Source organism: Megascapheus bottae, chromosome 7 (genome assembly GCF_031878675.1).
Source record: "Megascapheus bottae isolate mThoBot1 chromosome 7, mThoBot2.hap1, whole genome shotgun sequence".
Classification (NCBI taxonomy): Eukaryota; Metazoa; Chordata; class Mammalia; order Rodentia; family Geomyidae; genus Megascapheus; species Megascapheus bottae.
Genome location: NC_143515.1, coordinates 44,427,947 through 44,448,048, shown reverse-complemented (window position 1 = coordinate 44,448,048; position 20,102 = coordinate 44,427,947). Strand labels below are relative to the sequence as shown.

General features: G+C 33.6%; 1 protein-coding gene across 3 annotated transcripts in view; it reads left to right on the top strand.

Annotated features, from left to right (window-relative positions):
* The window catches only part of Vrk2 (VRK serine/threonine kinase 2), a 74,321-nt gene that overhangs the window by 13,049 nt on the left and 41,170 nt on the right, over nt 1–20,102 (top strand). For all 3 annotated transcript variants that reach the window (XM_090336877.1, XM_090336878.1, XM_090336879.1), the window contains exons 3-7: nt 3,233–3,282; nt 3,872–3,941; nt 5,795–5,882; nt 8,248–8,353; nt 9,882–9,974. In XM_090336877.1, the coding sequence (XP_090193003.1) occupies nt 3,233–3,282; nt 3,872–3,941; nt 5,795–5,882; nt 8,248–8,353; nt 9,882–9,974 (407 nt within the window). The remainder of the gene's footprint in view (nt 1–3,232; nt 3,283–3,871; nt 3,942–5,794; nt 5,883–8,247; nt 8,354–9,881; nt 9,975–20,102) is intronic.

The following is a 20,102-nucleotide window of genomic DNA, read 5'->3' as shown; positions in this document are numbered from 1 at the left end:
ATATTTTTCTCCATTTTCACTTGAATTCACATTTCTTACAGATTGATGTCCCTTGTCAAACAACACTTTGAGACTATTGCTAGCCAGAGAAAATTGTGGCAAATGGTGTGCTTGTGACAGGCTCATTTCAAAAAATAACAGCAAATATGTAATTGATATTATTGGCAGCTAATTGAAGAAATCTGCTAGTGATGATGCTTATAATGGTGTCATTTTCATTTAGATTGACAACCCAAGTCATAGATCATCAGTGATATGTTTTTAACATTATTAAGATGACCAAATCTGTGAACGAACATCTGATATTTAGAGTAAATCTAATGCTTAGCTCTGGAAAAGTATACTAAAAATGTGCTATACTTTAGATCAAATAATATTTTTGTGTAAAAATGCAGAATTAGTCAACCAGTCCTCTTCATGCAGTCTAATGAGAAATGGATTACCCAGCTTTAAAATGAATAAATTTGTCTCATTCATAAGAACTTTCTATATTGATTTTATACTTACGATGAAAAGAGACCTCTTTATATCTCTGGTTTAAATTTCATACATGTCATGTAAAAATAAGCAGTTTTACAAATACATTATTCTTAACTATGTCTTTTTTCCTATGATGAGACCTTAAAGATACACTGCTTAAAAAGTAGGTCTTCAACGAGGCAAAACACACACACAAAAATACTTATATAAGGGGAACCTTAGTAAGGAACATGCCTTTTTATACCATATAAACAATACTTTAAATAGTCTGAGTTTGAAAATTTTAAGTTTTTGGAAGCGATGCGACAATAATGATTTACTCTATCCTATGGATAGTTTCAGGAAAAAAAATAGATAAACTTAGATATTTGGAGCCCACACTTCTTCTTTTTGAGAAAATCTCAAAATTTTATTTTGGTCTTTTTTTGTTGTCTGTTTTCCATGTAATTTATTCTAGATTGCAATTTTACATTTGGGGTTAAGTAGCCGATGGATGTATGATTTTTTTCACCTTTAAAATTTTAAAAGCAGATGCCATAACAGCTATTTAATTTCACTAGCTCAACTTGTGCTTAGCTTACAAATAGAAAATAGGTATTAATATTATTAATGCAATTCTGTTGTTAAGAGATCTACATTGTATCTGGAGTAATGCGTTCATATAAAACATCTGTGCTTTCTAATTGGATTTAGATTTAGGCAGCTAGTGTATCTCGACATAGGGGTTCACAGAGATTGGTGTACAGCTATCAAATAACAAATATGAAGATGTTCAGATCTTTCAGTGGTAGGAACATACCAATAGAAACCAGCAGGAACTAGGGCTTTGGACTGGATAATATATTCCCAATGTTAACAACATAAACTTTGATACAATTGAAATACCCTTTTTCTCTTTTACTCATAAGCATCTTACAGTCTTTTGGGTTTAGCGATTTAGTTCCTGCTGTGGTCTCCCACTTTTAGTCAAGAGGATAGAAGTTTTACCTCAGGAAGAAAAGTCTAGAGTATGTTTTGTTTAGTGAACTGAGATTGAGGCAGAGCTGTTTTCAGTGGTAGGCATCATATTAGTAAATTGGTTACTATTGAATGGGAAGGTGGATTTTCTTACCTCTTTATGAATACTGTATACACTCACTTAGGATTTCTTTAGTTAAACCTGCATAATCTACTTCAGCAAGTCTCTTGTAATGACTATGTGGGTAAAAAGGAAATCATTGAATACACATGAACACGAAAAGAACATTTTGTATGATTTCAGAAAGTTCAATTTTTTGGTACTATTCTACAGTTGGAGTTCGTAACATATCTAATAGCTACTGGTTAAATCCTTAAGGGAATGGATAACAAAGCTGAGCACAAGTTGGCTGAACTATAATATGTTACTTATATAAGTTAAACTTGTGAAACATTTTAATACATAGAGGATTAGAATGTTTAAAAGAAAGGAAAGGAAAAATATTGAGTGTAATAAAAACATTTTAATAAGTATATTGAAAACTATATCTGCAAAATTTTAATTTGTTACCAGTCGAAATGTCAAGTCGCTTTTATCTAATAATGTCTTAACTTTTTCCCTTTCTCTTTCCTTAAAATATTATCTTTGGGAGGAAGAATGGTGGAAGAGGGAGACTGGTCAGGATGCAATATACACATAAATCAATATGTCCAATTGGGATACTTTTGTACAACTACTTAAAGATAATTGAAAAACTGATTTAAGAAACAAATACCTTAACTAATACCTAATACAGTGCCTGATATTTTCTAGCATTTAGATAATATAGAAAAGAAAATTGATCTAGAGTTTTTCAAAGTTGTATTACAATTTGTCTGAAATACAAATTGAAAGAAATGAAGTTAAATTAACATTGATGTAACATGAATGATTTTTTTTGGCTGTTTTGTGGGTTGTAATTATGTACTTCTCATTTAGCCTCTTTGCTCATTTGCTTGTCTGGCTGGCTAGCTTAATTAAGCTGGTGCTATACCACTTGAGCAACATCTCCGGCCAGCTTTTCGCTGCTGATTTCGGAAATAGTATCTAGCATACTTTTCTGCTCAGGTTGGCTTCAAACTGCCATCTTCTGAATCTCAAACTTTCAGTAGCTAGGATTAGAGGCATGCACCACCAGTATGCCTAAGATTGTTTAGAAAGAATTGAAATTTCAGAAAATTTAAAACACTTTATTCTCATTTTGATCTGCTTTAGTTTGACAAGCATGACACTTGCTTTAAATATCTTACCAAAATGAATACTCATTTTTGAATTTTTATTTCTGACTTATTACTTGCTTTTTAATGGGTATTTAATCATTAATCTAATGATTTTAAAAACCATATGCTTAGGATACCTTCCCTGTGATTTCTATTGTAATCCATGTGATTATCATTATCTGTTCATTTGCATGCTTGAATTGAATATGGTGTTTTGTTAGGTGTGGTGGGTAGGTGGTAGTATCTGACAGATGTAAGTTTCAGTCCTTTCTTAATAAGAAAATTGTTCCACTTCTCCAACACAAGATACTACTTAGTATCTAAGTATCTTAGTATCTAAGTATTTTAGATACTAAGTAGTATCTTCTGTTAATTGAAGAGGATACTTATTACCAATAGCTACTACCATATAAAATTGCTGGGAAGATACAATAAGCTAATATAGGTAAGTGCTATTTACAGTTTTATGGGCATAATAGACATTTAGGAATTGGAAGAAGTTATGTTTTCCTGTCTGTTTTTGTTTTCTCTGCAGCTTTCCCCACAAATAAACCAGACAAAGATGCAAGACATGTAATAAAAGTGGTATGTATTGCTCTTAAATCAGTATTTCACATGTATTTGACATTTTCTTTCTGATTTATTTTTATAATAAAATAGCTCTTTTCTTAGTTTTTTAAGTATTTACCAATAGACATAATGCTATACTTTCACATTATTAATATGTTAAGACCAGAGGACCGTTGTTCTGTGTTGCCATCTACCATACTGGTTTCCATTCTGTAGATGGTAAAGTCCTTAAAGGCAGGCCTAGAGTTCTGTTTCTGTTTGTATCCCGATGCCTAGTCCTGCTGTACATGTTAATATACAGTGACTGTGGGTATTTATGTGTGTAGTTCTCAGCCCTTTTGGTAAGTGCTTTCCATAAGACTACTTTCATGTGTAAGACTATATTGGGATAGTAGTACAATATGTTGTTTAAAAATGAGATGTTTCAAGTTTATTTAGTGTTTTCTGAGATTTTTAGTGGAAATCTGGTGCCTGTGTTTTATAAAGATTGATTCAAGTACTATTATGTATTGCATATGTATACCATATTTTCACATTTAAAATACTGGTTCTATTTTTAGGATTTTTTTTTCCTAGTAAAATTGATTATTCTTTCCCTTCAAAGGAATATCAAGAAAATGGTCCATTATTTTCAGAACTTAAATTTTATCAGAGAGCTGCTAAAAAAGACTGCAGTAAGTAAAATTAGCAAAGTAAGCTACTTCTTTATATGTGCTTGCTAAAGTGAATGTTAATATTTTGGTCTTTTCTGTCCTGGAAAATTCTTTTCCATAAGAAATTTTATTGTAAAGTGATAGTTAACTGCTATAACATAGAAAAGCAAGACAGATGGTATACAAATCTTGATATGGCATACATAATGGGTTATATATTTTAAGTCAAACTTGTTTTTACTACTTTATATAAAATGTTGTGATGTTTGATCTAAGCTACTAAGAGTTCTCTAAATATAAAAGATAGCAGATTGAAATTATTTCTTTTACAAAGAACCATTTAGATTGGAAGGATATAATGAAATAATGTCAACATTATACATAATACTATATTTATGTACATATATACATACACATATACATATCTCCTTAGATTTATATATATATCTTTACATATGAATCTGTATATATGTATGTATACTAAGACATGCAAGGAAATTGGTTGTGAAATAGAATGAAGTATATAGAAATGAATAAATACTATTGTATTTAAGAAAGTGCTAAAAATTTGAATGTTGAAAAATTACTTGGTACTGAACATTGTATATAAGAATTACAATTTATAGCCTAGTATGGTGGTACATGCCTGTAATCTCAACTACTTGGGAAGCATATTACAAGTTCAAGGCCAGCTTATACAAAGTTAGATCTTATCTCAGAAACAAAGTAGCAAAGATAAGAACTGTAGGCATGGTTCTAGTAAGAACATAATTACATAGCATGTGGAAGATCTTGAATTAATTCCTCAATATTTCAAAACAAAATAAAACTTTACCAGTTAGACTAGGCAGAATAAAGGTATTTATAAATACTAAATTAACAAAGTTGATAGGTACAGTGACTAGTACATTATGGCTATGGAAAAGAATGCTAGGGTTTGCTTACATAATTAGCTGGCTTTCATAGTAAAAGCTCCTAACCATTCAGACTGAACTAACCACTGCTTAGTCCGTATCAGACTGATAAATAGAATCAATTAAACCTGATCATTTATCAGTAGTTTTTTAAATATGTATGATAGAAAAGGTGAAAAAACAGTTAAATGACCTGGTTTTCAAATAAATTAAGCATTCCAGTTTTAGAGTTTTTTGTAAAATGAATTTAATCAAAGTTATTTCTGTATAACTTTAAGAACAAGTAGGATACTGTATATATGCTTCATTGGTTAATTGAAATTGGATAGGGAAGGGGGGAAACAACATGAGTGGGGGGGGCGGGAAATGGGGACCATGACATGAGAAAGGGTATCAATGTATGTGAAGTAATGCACCTTCTGTCTGGTGAATATAATGTAACCCTTCTATTAATTAAAATAAAAATATATGAAAAAAACAAGTAGGTTTTTCGCTCTAGATTATAAATTTCAGAATTTAAAGAATATATAACAAGGGAAGGAAGTTGTTTCAGTGAGGATACTTTACTAGTAAATATGTTATATTTAGAAATTTAGCCTATAAGTAATTTTTACATGAATAGAAATATTTGTGAATATGGTACAAATCTATTTTTAACACTACGACTTACTTTTGTTAATAGTGATTTAGCAGTAAAATTTTTGGGCCTATAGACATGGCTCCAGTGTTAAGAATGTCTGTCTTGCTAAGTGTGGGGTCTAAGTTCAATTGCTAGTACCTCTTCCAAATTTATTGTTATTAAGTTATTATTTAAAGCAACAATTGACTTGGACATAGCATCTCCTGCTAGGTGCTAATTATTTTGTTTACCTAAATAAATCTTAGCATCTTTTCAAAGGTAAAAAAATATGTTTTTGTAAATAAAATGAGTCATTTTTGTTGTTAAATTTGTCTTTGTAGTCAAGAAATGGATAGAACATAAACAGCTTGATTATTTAGGAATTCCTGTGTTCTATGGATCTGGTCTGACTGAATTCAAGGGACGAAGGTAAAAGCAAATTATAACCAAATGTTATAAACTATGTATCAATTATAATTCAAGAAAAGCCTTACTCTGTATATGAATGATTAAATATCTGTTGCTATGTAGTCGATTAAGAAAGGCGTAGTGGGATGGGGCCAGGAGTTTTGCCTAGTGGTTAAAGTGCTTGCCTAGCATGCACAAAGACCCGGGTTCGATTCCTTGGTACCACATATATAGAAAAAGCTGGAAGTGGTGCTGAGGCTCAAGTGGTAGAGGTCTAGCCTTGAGAAAGTCCAAGGATAGTGCTCAGGCCCTGAGCTTCAAGCCCAGGACTGGCAAAAAAAAAAAAAAAAAAAAAAAGAAAGGCGTAGTGGTTTATAACAAACTTAAAACACTTTGCTTCTGTGGATGAGGGATCTGCACATGGTTTGGCTGGGATGATGTAGCTCAGAGTCTCTCCTGAAAGTTATGGTAAACTTTCTGCTGGCCAGGCTGTAGTCTCTACCATGCCCTCCTGGGAGAAGATCTGCTTTCAGAGCCACTCAGGTTGCTATTGCTAAGCCTGAGACCCACATTTGCTTGTGATTACTGCTGAGCCTAACTTCATGACAACATGGGTCTCTGTATGAAACCCATTACCACTCTCTCCTTCAGTACTGTAAAGCAATGGCAACTGACTTGCTTCCCTTAGAGTAAGTGATTAAAAGGGAGAAAGATAGTATCACAAGGGAAGATATTGAGGCCAAAAGTTATGGTTTAACCTTAGAAACGATGTCAAGTTGGCTACATTCTCTCTGCTCGAAGCATGGCATAGTGCTCTATGAATTCCTCAAGAGAGCGGTTCATCTCTTCTCTTGAGGAGAGACAGACAAAGAATGTATAGAAATGCCTTTGAAATCATCACATATAACTAGTCATCACATAAAAATAATTCATTAGTAGTGATTTAAAGAAGGGAATAAAGTTATGTACTCATTTTATGCCAAGGACTTTTATATATTTTATTTCATTTTCTTCTTTGAGTAGCCTTTCTAAGATAGGTTATTTACAGATAGATATGTGTAGCTTGTTCGAATAATCTTCAAATGCTGTACAGAAAAACAATGACTGGAAACAAAGTAAAGGACTTTCAATCGGGGACTGTATACTTAGTGAACTGTGGTATATCTGTGTCATGTTGTGTGCAGCTAGAACTGTATTAGGATTTATAGGAGACACTGTTGAATGCACAGGATTGGGCAAGTGTATACAAGATCACATACATTATGGTAAAGCAAAATCCCCAAAGCTTGTATATGTGTGTATAACATAGATACAGAATGGAGGCTTATGTCAGTACATAAATGAATGGAAATAAAGAATGAATACAGAGTGCTAAACAGAAAAGAAAGGGAAGAAGTATACTTTAAATGAATGAGGTGGTGTACATCTGTTATCCCATCTATATAAGAGGCATAGTAGAATTACAACCCAATGCTTGTCCACACAAAAACATATGCTTTAATCCCCAAAATTGCTGATTATTGCCACGTGGCTCCAATAGTAGACTGCCTTCTTAGCAAGCATGAGGTCCTGACTTCAAATCCCAGTACTTCCAGAAAAACACACATGTTTGTAAACATATACAGAAAACAGGTTTGGCTGGGCATGGTGGCTCACGCCTGTAATCCTAGCTACTCAGGAGGCTGAGGTCTGAGGATCATGGTTCAAAGCCAGCCCGGGCAATACAAAGCCACAAAACTGAGAGACTCTTATCTCCAATTGATCACTAGAAAACAGAGAAGTGGGGCTGTGGCTCAAGGGTAGGGTGGTAGCCTTGAGCCATGAGCTAAGAGACAGCACCCAGGCCCAGGGGTAGGGCGATAGCCTTGAGCTGAAGAGCTCAGGGACAGTGCCTAGGCCAGAGTTCAAGCCCCATGACAATAAATAAATAAATGAATGAATGAATGAATGAAAAGAAAAAGAAAGAAAAAAAAGAAAACAGGTATGATTATTATAAGATTAACAAATCTAAACAATTTTCTGTGTGAACAAATAATTTGTTCAGTCTATAGAGCCAAAAAATTGTGATGGAGTTAAAATGAGTTAAAATTCAGAAGTACCCTATTTTAAAAGACTATTCTCTTCATTATTTAAAATAGTGGGGATGGTTCAGTATAGTATTCCCTTCTCCTAGAAAACTAACTGAAAAGTAAATTCTGAGCAGTAGCTTTTTTTTTTTTTTTTTTTACAAAAGGATAGCTTTATAATTAATGTGTGTTTAGTACTAAAGGTTCAGCCTATATCATGTTTTGTTGTTAGGTTAGAGGTATTTTTCCTTTTCTAAAATTCATTCATTTCAAACATTATTATTTCAGAAAGATTTCTATTTGATTTATCTTCCTTATAGTTATAGATTTATGGTAATGGAAAGACTAGGAATGGATTTACAGAAGATCTCAGACAAGAATGGACCTTTTAAAAAGTCAACTGTCCTGCAGCTTGGTATTCGGATGGTAAGAAGGCATAAGTTATTTTACATACTCTTTTTAAATCATTTACTTGTCAAAATGTAAAAAATTTTTAAAATATATTTTTATTGTAATTAATAGAAGGGTTATATTATATTCACCAGATAGAAGGTGCATTACTTCACAAACATTGCTGCCCCTTCTCATGTTTTTGTGCCCATTTCCCTCCCCCAACCCCTCCTCTCATCTTGTTTCCCCCCATTCCCTATCTTATTTCAAATAAGTAAATAAACATATGTAAAAATTTTTGTTATCAGAAATTGAAATGTTGGCTCTTGAAAGTAGTGGCTGTTTTAGTGACATAACAGTGGGCTTTGTTGAAGGCTACAGATTCATTTAGACATTGGTATTATACTCTGATTTGTTTCCTATATCTGAACTACCTTGTATGGCTATAAAAATACCATTTCCTTTGTTAGTTATGTTTATAACAATGCAAATTATGGTCAACTATTATTTTCCATAACAAACACATGATGATACAAAGTTTTTAGTATGATGATACCAGTAATTACTTTGGGCAGTGAATAAATGCATTTTTTAAAATCAGAAGCAATGAAAACATAAATGCACTCGTGCATGCTTTTATTTATATACCAAATATTTGCATTATCTTTTCTGTATTTGGTTTGCTTACTTCTCGGTTAATAGATTTTTTTTTTTGTCAGATGTAGGACTTGAACTCTGGGCCTGGGTGTTGTCTCTGAGCTCTTCAGCTCAAGACTACCACCCTACCCTTTGAGCCACAGCGCCACTTCTGGTTCTCTGGTGATTAATTGGAGATAAGAGTCTCACGGACTTTTTAGTGGCTGGGCAGGCTTTGAACCAAAATCCTCAGATCTCAGCCTCCTGAGTACTAGGATTACAGGAGTGAGCCACTGTACCAGGCCAGTTTATACTTTTTTTTTTTTTTTTTTTTTTTACAGTTTATACCTTTTTAAGTAAGGTGAAACCACTCCTCCTGACAGGGTCTAATGTGTCAAATAGAACTCATTAATTTCTCTGTTCATTCATCCACCTTTCCAGGAAAGGTTTCATGGGCACAAGGTTTGCAGGGCCAAAAGGAATTAAAAGTGAAACTTAGGAGTTTTCCTCTACAGAAGAAATGTACTTAGTGTTTTGGTTTCAGATCTAATAAAGAAATGCTGAGCAGATTTCATGATTAGTTTTCTATGTATCTCTCATTTTTGTTGTGCCATTTTCTTCTTTATGCAGTGTGGTTTGACCACTGGGATGTCAAGAACATAGGCATAAGCATTGTTGAATCCTGATTTCCTCTAATCTAAAGTTCAGTAAAAACACTTGATATTTGTGGGTCATTTTATTGAACTTTTTCTAAGATGAACAACCAGAAATGATGACATTTTGGAATAATTGACCAATAATTTTGAATCGTATCTTTTGTTAGTGTTAATATGAACACAAACCCACGTGATTCCATATTTAAAATGTTCAAATTAATGAAAAGCTCTAAACAGAAGTATAACTTACATTACCTATTTTCTTTTCACAGCTGGACATATTGGAATATATACATGAAAATGAGTATGTCCATGGTGATATAAAAGCAGCAAATCTACTTTTGGGTTATAAAAATCCAGATCGGGTAAATACAGTATTATACTTTTGCTCTCAGTAAACTTCTTCAAAGTACCATATTGAAGCATTGAAAAATCAAAGTAGTAACCCAGAGGAGTTTACAAATGAGGGCTTAACATGATGAATGTTTTAATTTATTTTACCTTGCTTATTTAATTTAATCCTTGCACCAAACTAATGAGTAATTAGGATAAGGAAACAGAGTCAGAGGGGTTAAGTCATTTGTTAATGGGCACATATGTAAGAAGTGGCTAAACAGGAATCTGAATTTCTGAGCAAATGCAGATAAAGAACTGTCAAAATCCAGTGAGAAGTGATGAATGTATGCAGAAGAAATAAACAGCAAAGTTGTCACATCAGCTCTACTTCTACTGTATAGTCTGTTAAGTTTTAAACAGAGAGCTTGTCCAGTAGAACTATGCGTGTTGATAGGAATGTGATTATTCAGTGTAATGGCCATTAACATGTGGCTTTAAATACTTGAAACATGTCTGAGTACCACCAACTGCCAACACATATTTGGCATAACAGGCACTCTCACTCATTGGTAGTGGGGATGCAAAATGATGCAGCCTTTGGGTGGTTGTTTGTGTAGTTTATTTTGTAGAACTGGAGATTAAACCTAGGTCCTTATGTTTGCCACACAAATGCTCTGCTGTTTGAGCCATATCTACAACCCTTCTTGCCTTGGTTTACTTTTGAGATGGGGGTCTTGGTTTTGTTGTTGTTGTTGTTGCCTGGGGACAGCCTTGAATAGAGATGCTCTTTTTCTTTTCTTTTTTTATTTTCTTTTCCTTTTTTAATTTTTTGTTGTTGTTGTTGTTGTTAGGATTCAGCAAATTGGAGAATTTCAAAAGTAACAGTCTGATAAAATTGAGACTGATAAGAAAGTGTCATTGGGAGTTAAATTAAATAAAAGTGCATGTTAAGTTAATTGATAGATAATTTGGCAATATGTATGAAAAGCCTTTAAAAGTTTGCATACTTAATTTTAAAGTTAGGATGACTTGAGTTACAATTTATAAACAGTAAAATTCGTCTTCAAAATATAGTTAGATATAGTTTGACACATACATGTCTTGTAACTATCACCATAAAGTTACAAAACATTTTCTTCATTCTCCAAAGCTCTTTTTTGTTGTTGTTTTGCCGGTAATGGGGCTTGAACTCAGACCCTGAGCACTGTCCTTGGGCTTTTTCCTCAAAACTAGTACTCTGCCTCCTGAGCTATAGCACCACTTCAAGCTTTTTTTATGTATGTGGTACAGAGGACTCAAACCCAGGTCTTTGTGCATGCTAAATAAGCACTCCACCACTAGGCCAAACTCTCAGCCCAAAGCTCTCTTTCTTTATAGTCAGTTCCTTTGTCTTGCCACCCCTCCCTCTAAACCCTAGAAAGATTGGTGCCCCTGTATCTTTATATTGTCTCAATAGAATCATAATGTATGTACTCATTTGTGTAAGACTCTTACTCAGCATAGTACTTTTGAAATTTATTCTTACAACTTATTATTAGTTCATCCTTTGTCACTGATAGGTAGTAGTATTATATTGCCAATTATTTTGTCTGTTTTTGACAGTTATAAATAAAACTACTATGGGTAGGCTTATGTTTTTATTTCTTTTTCTTTTGGGTAAATAATTGAGCAGAATTTCTGGGTCATATGATAATGTGAGCTTAACTTAGAAACTGATAAATTCTTTTCTGGAATGATCATAACATTATAAAATTCCCATCAGCATTATGTAATAATTCTATTTGTTCCATATTTTGTTTCTAGTTCTTTTCTAAATAGTACCCATTTTATTGGATGTTACTTACATGTAGTATAAATTTGTAGCAATCATCTATAATGGCTAATGTTGAGCAAGTTTCATGCACAGTTTTGCTACTCTCATATTCTTTGGCAAATATGTGCATTTTATATTGGTTTATATCCTGAATGTATTATAGGGGATCTTCATATTTGGGGGGTAGAAGTCCTTTGTCAGATACTTGTTTTGCAGATAAGTTCTTCATTTGTTATCTATCTTTCCAGTGTCTTACCTATGTCCTTTAAATATACAAGGTATATTTAATCATGATGAAGAGCAGCATCACATTATCTTGACTACTGTAGTTTTATCATTTTTAAATTAGGTAGTATAATTTTTCAAGTTTTCTACATTTGTTCAAATTGTTTTGGTTTTACTAGCTGCTTTGGAAATCCCTATGTAATATTTTAGAACCAAATGATTAATTTCTATTAAAATACTGCTAAGATTTTGATTAGGATTGAGTTAATTATAGATTTATGTGAAAACTTTGTATCTTAACACTGTGGAATCTTTGTGAGGTACCAAACTAAATCATTTGCTTAATTTTTTCACTCAAAGTTAGTACTCTACTAATTGAACCAGACCTCCACTTCTGACATTTGGTGGCTAAGTGGAGATAAAAATGTCTTAGATTTCTTTGGTTAAGTGAAGTTGGAATGTCAGTCCTCTGATTTCTATTTCATGAGTAGCTAGAATGCAGGCATGAGCCACTGAACCCAGCATTATTATTGATTCTTAATTCTTAATTTAGTACTAGAACTGGACTGAATGACTTTAAGATTTTACAACTTATTGAAAATCACTTTTCTGAAGACACAGGGTTAACTTGTTGAATGTTTCAGGAACCTTTGGAGGGGAAAAATATATATCCTGTTTATTTTGAGGTAGATATTTGCTTATTCACTATTAATGAACTTATCTTGCTTGTACTTAACCATTACTGTTTTGTTTTAGTTAAACTAATTTACATTTTTGCAACATATGTGATTTGAATATTCTTCTTCCATCTATTCCCAATCATACTTTCTTCTTAGATATAATTCAAAAGGTAGTCATTTTTTGATTGAATGAAGCTCATTTCCTTATACATAGTTCAAGAACTGACTGTAAATACAGCATTTGTTTACATGTCTAAAACTTTTTTTAAAAAAATCGCATGGTTGATTAGATTGAAAAAACTTAGTTTTGGGCCGGTAGTTTGGCCTAGTGGTGGAAGGCTTGTCTTTCATGCTTGAAGACCTGGGTTCGATTCCTTGGTACCACATACATAAAAAAAAAAAAAAGCCAGAAGTGGTGTTGTGGCTCAAGTGATAAGAGTTCTAGCCTTGAGAAAGCTCAAGGATAGTGCTCAGGCCCTGAGCCCAAGACCAGGACTGGCAAAAAAATAAAAAAAAAAAACCTTAGTTTCACACTTCCATTGTTGGTTGTCACTGCAAATGCTGCTGCCTTATTGTTCCTTTGCTCTGTAATTTCCTATGCTTCAGTCATCTTTTATCAAAACTTTTAAGGATTAGACAAATCACTAAAAAAGAAAAAAAAACCCTCAGTGACAATACTGAACATTTGTCCTTTGCTCTGATTTATTTTGATTACATTAAATTTTTAATTTAAATTATATTAAGAAACAAAATTAGTAAACAAAATTAGAAAGAACAATATGAATAAATTCAGAATAAGTTTTTGAACAGTTACTATGTACAAATTTTATCATCTTCAATAAAATATGTTTCTCAATCTGTGTTTCCCAGATTAATGACTAAATGATCTTGGACTATATAAACTAAGTTGTAAACTGCTTTGATACCTCAGTGATTATAGACTGGTAATATGATATAGCCAAATTGATACCTAGGATGTTGAGCCTAGGAGTGCTGGTCTGGTATTTAGAAAACAAATGTGTCTTTCTGATTTCATTACTTGCTCACTTACACGGGCATTCCTAGCAGTGATGCTGAGTGGTAGTCTGGAGTCACACGGATTGGATCTGTATCCCAGTGTCACAATTTGATGAGCATCACACTTTTTACTTCCATGGAGTTCTCCTTAATCTGGACACACCCCCACCTTGGGTTCAGAAGTACAGTCCTTTTTCATGTGCCAGTGTACATTCTTGCTCTTACACACCACCTTTGATGATTTTGTATTATGCTGACCTCCTTTTCTGATTTCCTTGAGCTCCTACTGTGTGTCTAACCCCATGAACTCTAGGATTTCACTTGCATTACGTTACATGAAATTCTGAACTGGAATAACTCCTGCCGGTTTATAGGTAGGTATTCATCTCGCTCTCCTTTCACTTGACCCACATAACTCTTGGAGAGATACTGAGTGATTACCGGAGACATAAAGCCCGTTTTCACGGGGCCAGTGCCTACCTAGTGCCTCACTACAGAGGGCAGCTCATTTGCCCCATTTGTTTCTGTCTAGCTACCTGTCATGATATGAGCCCTCTGGAGAACAGGTCTGCATCCTAACAGCTGAGTAACTTTGGAAACTTACAGGGGTTTTTTGTGTTTTTTTAAAACTTGTCACTTCTTGATTGCTGGTGGTTGGGCTAGATTGAGTCAGGTGATTGGGTTCTATTCCCAGTTCTCTCCTTGAGTAGAATCACAACCTCCAGCAGATCATTTAGCCTGCACAGACTTTTGAGTGTATAAAGTAGAAGATTAGAAGTGTTCTCAAAGGTTCCTTCCCTCTCTAAAATTCTATGGCATTCTAAAAATATGTTCCAAGAACTGAGTGTTTCTTCTAAACTTTTCAAAGTGTCTTACCTTTTGTAGAAAAACTAAGGAACTTATAAAATTTAAATTTAGTGAAAATGTTAATGATCTGGAAAAAAAAATTGTAGCTCCTGACCTTTTCTGGTAGCAAAATACTCTCAGAGTGCCTAGAATTTCCATAGGATAGGGTCATCACCCTCATTAAAATTGCTTGTTCACTGTTTGCTAGAGGGAATTCTAACACAATCTATTTATCAATCATGGTTGCTTATAAGATGGAGTGTGAAAGTGCGTTTCTAAGTGTTTCATGTTATGTGAACATAATACAGTGGCCATTTAGTAACATTTTCTTTATTGAGGATGTGCAAAATTTAATTCTGGAAAAGTCTCTACATACGCACTTGCACTGAAATTTCCTTTGTCTTAGTATAACCATTTGTCATACAAGTAAGTTGTTTTTGAGCTTTAATAACTTGCTGTGTACTTAGTATTAACACCTTATAGATTGTTAGATGAAAATAAACTTGGAGCTGACTTTACTTTCATTTGGAAACTCATACTGCAAGAATTCCAAAATACCTTGTAGAACTAATCTTTTTTTTTTCAAAAAAAATAAAAAGCTGAAGTACATAGCAATTTTGTTTAGTATTTAAAAATTAAGTAATCAAATATATGGTGAGCATAACAGTGTTCTTGTTTTGAATGTATTTTTAACATGGTAGTATACAGTATATCTCAAAGTCAGATTATCGCTGTATTTAAATATTCATAATTCAGAATGCTGTGGAAATGCGACCTGAATATGGACTATTAGAATTATTATTGTTGATGATAGTGGGTGATAGCGACCTGTGGAAAAGAACTCTAAAGTCCATCTTTAAAATTAATATTTTAAGAATCTTATTGCCCACTGGTAAGAGAACTTGTTAAATATATAATATTGCCTAAAGGAAGATACATTTTTAAAACTGTTGAAAAAATTTAAACATACTGAAAATTAGAAACTCCCTATGCATTTTGGTTTAATAATTGACATTTTAAAATTTTGATGAGGAAAGTGATAGAAGGTTTAAATCTGATTATAGTACAATTAGCTGATGCTAATAAAAATATAGAAAATTTTTATCTGTTTTTATCTTTTACCTTTTAAAGTAAACTTAGGGCATCATCAAATTTTTAACTTAAATGTTTAAGTATTATCACCATATAATTCTCATCTTTATCACAAAATTCATACTCATTTCTTAATATCAAATGCAGTTTTATTTCCTCTAGTTCTATAATTCATAAAACAATGGGAGTTCTAATTATACTTTGTCTCTTTTCCATTTTTTTTACAACTAATTCAGTAGAGTTCCCTGTACTGCAGTGTTTCCTTCTGTAAATGAAGAAGCCTATATGATCTATTTTATGTTTCCTAGACTCTGACCCACCATATAAAACTGGTGATTAGCTACAAATTTGACTTTAAAAACTCTTATCAAACCAGGCAAGTATGATTTCTTTGGGTTGTAAATACATCAGATTAAATTTTTATTCTTATGAAGTGAATAGGAAAACCAGGAACTATGTTTTATCGCAAGCACAGAACATACATGGAGGAGGGAGAAGAGGGGGAGAGAAGAGAAGAAACAATAAATAAATGAACAATGAATGAATAAATAAGTGAACAATGAATGAGAAATTGAATATAGTAATGCATACATGAATTTATTAGTCCCTGTTCAGATATCTCAAGTATAGCCACACACATATACCTGATTATAGTATAGAAAAGTATAGAAACTAAATCACTGGTACATTTCTTAAATTCTCAGTGGATGAAATATAGCCATTATGCTAAGACCTTTACTATTTAACATAGCAGTTATGAATCTTTTCTTATACAGAGAATTCTGACTGTGTTCACCAAGAGAAACAGTGGGAACTGCTGGCGATTGAATTGTGTCTACATTCCTTGAATCAGTGACTGTGACCTTATTTAGAAATAAAGGTCCTTAATAGAGCAAAACCTAGATACATAAGACCATATAGTATGACACTAAATGAAAGAACTTCTAGGATATAGAAACAAAAGCCATATAATGAGTGATTGTTGTCCTTAATGTACTACGTTATCTCTCATCTCTTTTGTTGTCTCTTGGTTATTTCATATTGTTACAATATTTTACCTTGTTATCTGATATATGCTTATTTGATTATTTGAAATCAGATAGGAAAGGGGGCAAAACAAGATGAGAGGTGGGGGTGGGGGAAGGGAAATGGGGACCAAGACATGAGAAAGAATATCAATGTTTGTGAAGTAATGCGCCTTCTGTCTGGTGAATATAATGTAACCCTTCTATTAATTGCAATAAAAATATATGAAAAAAAGAAATAAAAGTCCTTGCAGATGGGCTGGGAGTTTGGCCTAGTGGTAGCATGCATGCCTAGCATGCACGAAGACCCGGGTTCGATTCCTTGGTACCACATACATAGAAAAAAGCCAGAAATGGTGCTGAGGCTCAAGTGGTAGAGCTCTAGCCTTGAGAAAGTCCAGGGACAGTGCTCAGGTCCTGAGCTCAAGCCCAGGACTGGCCAAATAAATAAATAAATAAATAAATAAAAATATTAAAAAGTCCTTGCAGATAAACTAATAGGAATTCTTTAGGGAGGACTGAAATCTGATATGTTTGAAGTCCTTATGATGAAGGAGAAAGAACACAGGCATATAAAAAGGGAAAATGATGTGAAAACAACAACATGGAAAATACCCTCTATAAAGCCAAGGAATGTGAAGCCATCAGAACTGATGTAAGATCCCTTAGAAGTGATAGCTATAAATAATATTTTATGATTGTTATGCTGGTAACAAAAGAATATTTGGTATTTGCCCCCACAAGAATTCTTTAGATTTACAAAACATGCCATAGATTCTGGTGAGTGTTATTTTCCAGCTGTTACTGGTGGTTTCTGCATTGCTGGGTATTGACCTAAGGCTCTTACCAGTTTAAATCACTTTATACTTCCCGTATCACTTTGCTGATTGTACTGCCATTCTTTTTAGAGGAAATAAGTATATTGTAGTTTGGCTAAGGTGATGACCATGGTAAGAAGTAGACTATTAGTGTCTTACTAGTTTCAAAGTTCTTGTCTGTAACTATGTATCATTGAATCCTGAGCACTGAAAGTTTTGTTTCCTTTTGTGTCAGTCTGACTGATCAGTACTCAGATTTACTGGGCTGGTTGAAAAACATGAAGATATAGCCTTTGATAGGAGAGCTTGTATTTCTCATCAATGCTACTATCACTAATTCTATAAATGTCACCTAAACTAGGAGTTATAGGTAGTTTAATTTTCCTCTTCTTCCTTTTTTCTCCTATTTATCATTGTTTGTCCAGCCACTTTTTTCAGAATTACCTCTGTATCTCTCTGGTGCTTATGTTCCAGTTTCTTTGTAGTTTCCAAAATTTTATGTAAATGAATGCAAGGATTTCCCCCCTGGTGTGTTTCTACAAACCTCTTTGTTACTAGCACATACTTTACCCAGATTCTGGCTTTCTTTCTCCTGGTTTGTTTGTTTTCTTTCAGTTTCTATTTCTGTAATAGTCAATATTTTTCAAGCTCAATTTAAATATTACTTCTTTTTGAGTCTCCCAAATGGAAATAGCAATTTCTTGCTAGAAAACCTGATAGGCTGTTATGGTTTTATCTGAGCACAAAAACTATTGATGTGCTTACTACCCTCTCCCTTCCTTCTATTGAGGGCATGGAAAAATCACTGCATTTTGGTCATGTTGATTTAAGTTCAAATCCCACCTTGGCTAGCTATCAGTTTATCTGTAATCTTACTCATCCTATTTTCTCATCCTCAAAAGACCATAAAATACCTTCGTTTAGAGTTTGTAAGGGTTCCGTTATTTGACTAGTGGGAAGCTCCTAAAGTACCCATGACAATAATTTAATATATTTTTAAAAAATGTATGAGTTCCAAACTCTACTCTGATAGTGATTTAGAATGAGAATAAATAATGGATACTATTCACTCCCTTCAAAAAAGATTGTCTTCAAAGAGTTAAAAAGGTTAAAAAGTGCTGAGGAGTGGCATGGATCAAATGGTAACATCTTTGCTTAGTATATGTCAGGCCCTGGAAAATGATTTACTTCACCTCCAGTTATGATCAAGTCAAATCAAGAAATATTTACTTAAATCTATTCAGAAGACCTTATAGAAGGTGCTGTTGTATATGCAGAAATAAATATATCTGCATTATGCTGGCTTCAATCCTTCTAGGAGCCCCAGCCTCTAAATGTGGAGCAAAGGTGTTAGTAAAAACACAAGCTATATATTTCTATACATTGTTAAAACAGTAAATCCATATGAATACCAGTGCAAGCCATCAGATTGCCTTGCTTTGAGAAGGCTACATTCTAGCTGACTCACAATATAGTACTAGCTACTAAGGAGGCTGAGATCTGAGGATCAGAGTTCCAAGCCAACCTGGGCCAGAAAGTCTGTGAGACTCTTACCTCCTCTATAACACTCCCCCCACCCTCCCTCAAAAGTAAATAAAGGCTAGAAGTAGAAGTGTGACTCAAGTGGTTGAATGAACTCTAGTCTTGAGCAAAAGAAGCCCAGGGACAACACTCAGGCCCTGAGTTCAACTCCAGGATCAGCACCAAAAATAAAGAAAGAGGGGGGTTACATTCCAGAGAAAGCTATGTTCCCAAATGGATTTCAAATATGAGTGATGAAATAAGAAAGCATGAGAGTGAATTCAAAAAGTATGATAAATGTAGAAAAAAGCACCTCAGATATATGTGCAATGGAAGAGCTAGTAGTGTAATTCCTATGAATAATGAAGGGGTATAGTAAGCAGGGTTGACCGGGGAAGGCTTTCAGAGTATGATGTTGAATTAACACTGTGACAGGACAAGAATTGAGTAGGGAAGACCCCAAACTCTGGTACAGATATTACTCTCCCAACCAACCTCTTAAGGACTCCATAGCATATTACTTACTATGAGAGATACCAGTAGAGCAGAGATGGCCACACACATACTCTGTCCTTTAATGATTAGGCACTAGAGGGACCTATCTAAAAACAGTGTGGCCATGGCTTGTGCATTATGTGGCAGGTCCTACTGGCCTACTGCTAAGCCTTGCAACCTGTAGCATTCCTTACAAGTGAAAAGGCAAGGCTGTATTGCTGGGAACGCGCCTTGGTGGCTACAGAAATTCTCATGACTATACACTGAAAGAGAAAAAGATTTTCCTTCTGTACTTCATAGTTAAAAATTTTAATAGTTGTTATGATGTGGAATCTGACAGTTAATAAAGTAGCAAAATGCTTGCCAAGCAAGTGCAACAACCTGGGTTTGAGCCCCAGTACCAAAGAAGAAAACACAAACAAAAAAGTAGTCAAAAAAATATAAAAATCTTTTATGTTTTTTAGAACTTTCATGTTAAAGCAAATTGTGCGAAAAGTCATTATGTTTCAGTTTGTGTATAATATTAATATGCAACTTTTGGTTTAAATTTTTTCTTAAAACAATGGCTTACATTTTAAAAAGAAAATCACAAGTATGAAAGTGCAAAACAAATGTAAAAAATCTC